Source organism: Abrus precatorius, unplaced genomic scaffold (genome assembly GCF_003935025.1).
Source record: "Abrus precatorius isolate BTA unplaced genomic scaffold, Abrus_2018 Scaffold8, whole genome shotgun sequence".
NCBI lineage: Eukaryota > Viridiplantae > Streptophyta > Magnoliopsida > Fabales > Fabaceae > Abrus > Abrus precatorius.
The window spans coordinates 16364487-16371871 of record NW_020874428.1 but is presented as its reverse complement, the minus strand read 5'-3'; the positions used below and the strand labels follow the sequence as shown (position 1 = coordinate 16371871).

Here is a 7385-nt window from a genome sequence, read left to right as displayed (position 1 = left end):
TTTGAACTTATTTTGAAGTAAAATTATTTTTTAAAAATTAAATTAATTTAAGTTAAGTTTGGAAATATTCGCACAAACGCACTCTCAAGGGTTTAGATTCACAATTGCGAAAAAAATGGTATCGGAATATATATGACGTAAAGAAGCCAAATTTTGGTACAAATACGTAACACGGTAGTTATGATAATGAGATTGACTCTGATCTGTACTGAATTTCACTTCCCGTGAGGTAGGGATATTAAATTAAACATAAAAAACAACGCACTTGAGCCACTGAAGAAACATGTGAGTGCAATCAGCACCACCATATCTCTACAAATTAGTTCCAGCACCTAATTAATCATTAAACATTTCAATTAATTAGGTTTTTGTCACATTATTGGCTTTGCTAGTGTTTTACACATCTGCATTATTATATATTTGTCAGAATTTTCCCTTTCAGGCGTATTTGAAGAATGTCACGTACATAATGCATTTTAAATGTGTCCTACGCGGACTTGTTTTGCCTAAGGTGGTGGCGTTAGCATCAAGTTATCCATTTGAGTGGTAAAAAAAGAGATCTTATACCAGAGTGAAAATGAAACCAACGTTGCACTGATAAGGAAAATCTTACCCTGTCTCCATATCTAAACAATAAAACCGGAAAGTGTGTGGCCAGGAATTAAAATGGCTAATCAAGCAAACAAAGGAAATCAGTCATTTTCCATCAAACTTATTTCCGCTACACACGAAAACTATTGGACGAACCATTAGCACTACCAAGTTATTTATTCTATATTGGTTTCAATTTATTCTTATATAATAAAAAATAGAAATCTCCTCATTTTCAAATTACATTTAATCATATTTTTTATTCTTACTTTTTATTATATTTGTTTCTTTAAAACTTATAATTCAATTTTTTAAATGTATAAAGATATATAATAAAAAATAACTGAAAATGTTAGAATCATACCGATTGTAAAAAAATGACGGAAAATTATTTTAAACGGTTTGGTGACATATAGAGAGAAGAATTAACGAAAACAGTGGATAATATGACTTTTTAGTTCATTAATCGAATTCAATTACGTTGTGGGATTTATAAAGTCAACTTTACTTAATAGATTAAGATTTTTGTTGTTATTTTTTAAAAATATATAATAAAAAGAATTAAGAAACAATAATTTTTTATTGAACATGATTATTTTTATTATTATTAATGTATTAAAACTTGTAATTTTTAATAAAAATATATAAATGCTTAAAACGTTGTATGTGAGAGAAAGAGAAAGCAGAGTTATATAATTTAGATAATCATAAATATCTAATATAAAAGTAATTATTTGATGAGAAGCTAAAGTGGCAAATTAATTTTAAAATGTTTATGTAGAAATGAACAAATGAACGTGGATATCTGATGTCAGTTCACGACCTTCTACAGTTCAGAAAACAACTCAAGTTTTTATTTGAAAAAATGGTTCATTTGTAGCTAGCCTTAAAAAAATGATGATTACAAACTCAAAATATGAATCATTAGTGCCTGTTCGTGTAGCTTTTTTGAACTCAAGAGATCCTAAGCCCACTCACTTGGTACAAGGAACCTAGCGATCACAATTGTTTTGGAATAGATTCTTTATATAGTATTCTCGATCAACTAACAAATAGTTTTGTGTTGCAGTATGACAAGATGATCTTAAAATTAAGATGAAGAGCTCATCAAAGCTTTCTATGAAATGCGGTGTTTGCATTGACTTGGCCATCCACTGAATTGCCATTATCACGCGGGGAGAAAAACTTAATGGTAAACCAAATTCGACATGAAAAGGAGCACATCTTATCGTGCGAATATAGTCACTTCTGTTATTTAGATATGTAAAGATTATTATGATATAGGATATTATAGATTATTATTTTTCTATTTTTTCATATTTATGTGTTTAAATAAATAACTCTTAATTGTTCATTATTATTAGCCCAAAAGCATGTGTATTATTTACCGAAGACAATTATATTTAAGTAAGATAAGTATTAATGTAAATAGTAAATTTAGAATAATCTTTTGTGAGTTGCCGTACGACGTACTGTGATTCTAGTAATCAATATAATTTTATTTATTTAAGTGGATGACATTATTGACATTCGAAGTTTTCGAATCCTGAAATGACAACATTTGATAAAAAAGGGAAAAATACACCTTGATCAAATACCAACCATTACTTATTTCTCTTATTGTCGTACAACTCCTTTTAAATTAGACAGCAGTAGTGATCGTGTAACTTTTGTAGTAGTGGATTTTCGATTAAGCAATAAATAAATTATTTAACAAGTAACTGATCTGTGGGTATAAATATTGAGAACGCTAAGCTCGCTCTTGCATTCAGTACCAAACAAAAGTAATAAAGCATTTGCAATCTCACTTCACAAAACAAGAGAGTGAGAGAATAATAGAGAGAGATGGGTGCATTGGCATGTTGTGAGAAGGTATATGAGAAATTCTGCAATGCAAAAGCATATTTGATAATATTGAGCTTGCAATTTGGCTCAGCGGGCATGTACCTTATCACCATGGATGCTCTTAATAAGGGCATGAGTCATTATGTGTTCGTCGTATATCGCAACGTCATCGCCACTGTAACTCTTGGCCCATTCGCATTTTTTCTTGAAAGGTTTAGTTTCCCCTCTCCTCTTGTTATATAATAATTACAATTTTTATTATTTAAATTACTAAAACTTAATATTGTGTACAAGATTATATATTATTATTTATATTTTTTTTACTTAAATTTCTTATTTCTCTATACATATTTCCTTAAAATATACCTAAATATGGTAATAAAAAAACATTTTCAAAGTAATTAACGTTTTTTTTTAAATATATATATATATATATATATATATATATGTGTGTGTGTGTGTGTGTATATAATATTATTACGATGCTACGCTTTAGGAAGAACTAAGTCGTTTTATAGAACTTGGTTTAATACAACTACATTAATCATTTAGTAGTGATATTTTGATTTTTCTTTTATTTTTTTGCGTTTCTTTCTTTTATGTTACTCTTACGCTATTACCTTTCATTGTAAAAGTGGAAGACATAAAAATTCAATAAGTTTATCACTCTTTCAGTTTTATTATAAAAGGTGGAGTATAGGAATAAATTCAAGTGAGAGTGAAGAAAACATTATTTTTAATATTTGTTGGTTTAATATTTTAATAAAAAATTTGTTAAAATAAATTTTAAATCACTATACATAAATGAATTAGGTACTCAAATTAATTTTAATCACAAATTTTACATTAAAACTTAATTTTAACCTAACCAAACAAACAATCAATAGCATTGTTATTATTATTCATTGACAAATAACAATTATTTTTAAGAAACTTGTGAAAAATATAAAAATGAAAAATACTTCTAAAAACACTAATAATCAAATTTGATAATTTTTATTAAATACTTTTTTTTTCCTTAAGGCATTTGTTAGTCCTTATTATTCTTTCATAATACATTAAAAGTAGTATTTCAATTAGGTTACTTGGAGTTGCTATTAACTATTTATCTGTTTCTACTCTTTTTATTTATTATTTTCAGGAAAGTTAGGCCCAAGATGACAGCTCGGATATTTTCACAGATTATGGCAGTGGCTTTTGTCGAGTAACGTCATCCCTTTCACTTACGTGTTTGTGAACAAATTAATGTTTATTTTGACTTTTAACTGATATATATATTTATACATGCATTAAAATAATTATCTAAAACTATATACATATTAAATTACTTCCAAAATATATATATATTTTTATCAAATTAACTTAAATTAATCTTTTTAAAAAATAAAATGATTAAATTAATTATATATGAAGGACTAATTTAAAATTATTATTGATGAATAAAAGAATAAAGTGAGTAATATCACCTGAATTTTTAATCAACTAAAAATTATGCCTACTTTTATTCTAATTGGAATAAAAGCAAAGTTGAATAAATAAAACAAAAACGAGTTTAGCAAATCTTGTGCGTGTACGTTTATACCCAATTTAACGTGCCAATTGTATATATGCTGTTGTTTGATACAGGATAATACTTGATCAGTGCTTCACCTTCTTGGGGATGAAGTTAACGTCAGCATCATTTGCATCTGCTGTGATGAATTCCGTACCCTCCATTACCTTCGTACTAGCAATCATTTTTCGGTGCGTAAGATATTTAATCAAAGTGACATATATTTAATTAATAATTGTAACATGACGCATATGGAAAACAAGCACGTACCCAGTGAATATCCTCCTAAGATCCCATTATGCCTTTAGCTTCCTCTACCAACAGCATGAGGCAGGGTCTAATTGGCTCTCTCCATGTTTAACTTTACTTATGCATTTGTAGTGAAAGGCCCGTATCACCCCATTTACTCATTCCATGAATGCAGGTCATTTTCTATCTGCACCAAAGAAATAATCAATATATATTAGTTGTTGAATTTGCAAGATAGGGGTGTTTGCTTATTTTCTTATTTTTATTTCATATGTTTTTACTATAAGTATAAAAATATTCTTTTTTTACTATATTCATAAGTATTTATTTTTTAAAATTTCAACAACAACAAGAATAAACCATTTATGTAGTTGTATAATAAAAACATTATTTTCCTCCGAAACTCATGTATGTACAACTCAACAAAAAAATTTCTATCTCTTTAACATATTTTGACTATTGATGGTTGTTTTCGTCTACAAAGAAAATAATTGCTGCCTGGCAAGTATATAACTAAGTTGCCAGAGCCACTTTTCCCGGCTTAATTTATTCATCCTGAATCATATGAAAAATTTTCTTTTCCTTTTGAGCTTTCAAATAATCTGATTTCACCGGTTTCATTCATGCATCTTTAATTTCTTTAAACACGAGAGTTAATGCATAGATATATTTTACTAATTTTTTAAATTTGAAATAAGATAATAAGGAACAAAATTAGACCAAATGGTCATCGAAATTCTAACAATTAAATTGTATTATTAACTAATGTCATTAACTAATTATATAAAAAATTTAAATAAAGACTGACGACAATAATATCATTAAAAACAATTATAAATTTTCATGTATTTGATTATCCTCATCTTACTTTAGACTATGACTAGGAAAAGATCCTGAGCCGAGTCTTATGTATTGTTTATTTGCAGTTGATTTCTCTTTCCTAAACTTAAATGACGTTTTCGGTTTTTTGCAAACGCATGTAAAATATACAACTGTAAATCTACCGTACCCGTAAAAGATATACAGCAAATGCATATATTATATAGAAACTGGTAGATAGAAAAATAATTAATTATATTTGAGCAGGTTGGAGCGCATGAACATTAAGGAGCTAGGATGTTTAGCCAAAGTGGTTGGCACTGTAGTTAGTCTTGGAGGTGCTTTCCTAATGACACTGTACAAAGGTCCAGTTGTTAACGTTGCAGGGTCATCAGCAAGCCACGCGAGCCAGCCTGAGAATGTGAACGACCCCACTGGTAGTCACTGGCTCATTGGTGCTTGTTTTCTCCTCATAGGTTGTGCAGGCTTCTCTGCTTTCTACATTTTGCAAGTAAGTTTAGGCACTTGAGCATTTGTCCAATTTAGTTTTAATTTTAGATATATACTACTGATCAAGGTTTGAAATCTTGATTACGCATTAATCACATGCAAGAGTTTGGATTTTCTAATTAACATGACAAGTGTATTTTAAATGATAAGAAATAATTATAATTATTGACTAGAAAATTAACTATTCAAATAATGAAGAAAAAGATTTCAGGTGTAATAAATCATATTCTTAAAAACACAATTCATAAATTTTATAATAAAATTATTATGACTGCACATTTAATTTTTAAGGTGATATGATAGTTTTTTCATTCTCATTTATGATAAATTTATTTTATAAGCTGCTTAATTATTCTATCCTTTTATTAATATAAATTTTATCTTAAAGGGTATCTGTATTATAAATAAACATAGCTTGATAACATAATATATTTAATTTATTATTTTAATATGCATCATATATATAAAATAATCTATGAACACATTATATTTTAATCTAACTCTAATATCTTATCTTTTCTATATTGTCCTAAAATTTAAAATCAAAATAGCAATTTAAAACCTTATTGATTGTATATATTATAAGGGAACTTATGCATGATATGATTATTTGCAGGCTATGACATTGAGAAAGTACCCAGCAGAAATGTCTCTGGCAACCTGGATTTGCTTTGTGGGTGCACTTCAAAGCTCGGCATTGACTATTTTCATGGAGCACGATCGCCCTCATGCCTGGTCTCTAGGCTGGGATTCTAGACTTTTAGCATCTGTATACTCGGTTAGTACCAATTGTTTTGGCTCAACTAACAATGGCCCAACCCCGTTACATTATTTGCTTTATTTTGACATGCTTTGTTAATTTATGACGCAGGGAATAGTAACATCAGCGATCCAATTTTACGTTCAAGGCATGGTTATTAAAACTACGGGGCCAGTGTTTGTGACTGCATTTAACCCCTTACGTATGATCATTGTCACGGCCATGGCCTGCATCATCCTCTCAGAGAAACTCCATCTTGGAAGGTACTACCCAGTGCTACTGTTCAATTCACGTCTCATTGATCTTGTTTCTTTTCCGTAAAATACATTTTTAATCTTTATAATATTGTAAGAATATTAACCTCATTTTCCATTTATATGATGAATTAGCATTATTGGAGGAGTGGTGGTGGTTATTGGGCTTTATCTAGTCGTGTGGGGCAAAGCGAAAGAACAGAAACAAGTAATGCCACCGTTACCTGAAAAGGACACCCAACAAGGCCAACAACAACTACCAGTTACAATACCCAGAAGTGATGGCAATGATAATAAAGCTCAATTAGTCATAATTGGAGATAAGAACAACGACGTGGAAGCCATAAGATCAAGTGTAGAGGGCCAGTCACAGTAATCCACCACTTTCAGTTTAAATGAATTTTATTCGATCGGATCAGAAACCAATGGTGACATAGTGCGACACTGGCCCAAGACCGATGTATTATGAATTATAACTTGTTTCCCAAATCCTTCCAAATTTGGATAGTCTATGCGAATTCTCAGCTTCACCTCTGCGTTTGACGAGTTATAACTTGAATTCTATATTTTCAATTTTATATTGTCTTTTAGTAAAGTTTATCATTTTCGACCACTAGCACGAGATTATTTTAATTAATCTCGAGCATAAGTTTTGAGAATGTAACTCTGTGTTAAATATTTTAAAAAAGAAAATTGTTACTCGTAGTAGTCATGCTTATATCGAGCAAGATTTTCTCTCATAAAGTTATATGTGCTTTAAAAAGAAAACATTATCATTTTGGCAGTTTTTGCTTGTGTTTCGAGA

General features: G+C 29.2%; 1 protein-coding gene across 1 annotated transcript; it reads left to right on the top strand.

Moving 5' to 3' along the window:
- Positions 1–2502: 2502 nt before the first annotated feature.
- On the top strand, positions 2503–6956 carry LOC113874317 (WAT1-related protein At4g08290-like). The gene is made up of 7 exons (XM_027512552.1): positions 2503–2648; positions 3578–3640; positions 4063–4179; positions 5324–5567; positions 6183–6344; positions 6438–6589; positions 6716–6956. Exons 1-7 carry the CDS (start codon positions 2533–2535, stop codon positions 6954–6956), a joined length of 1095 nt encoding a protein of 364 aa, XP_027368353.1. The 5' UTR covers positions 2503–2532.
- Positions 6957–7385: the final 429 nt, after the last annotated feature.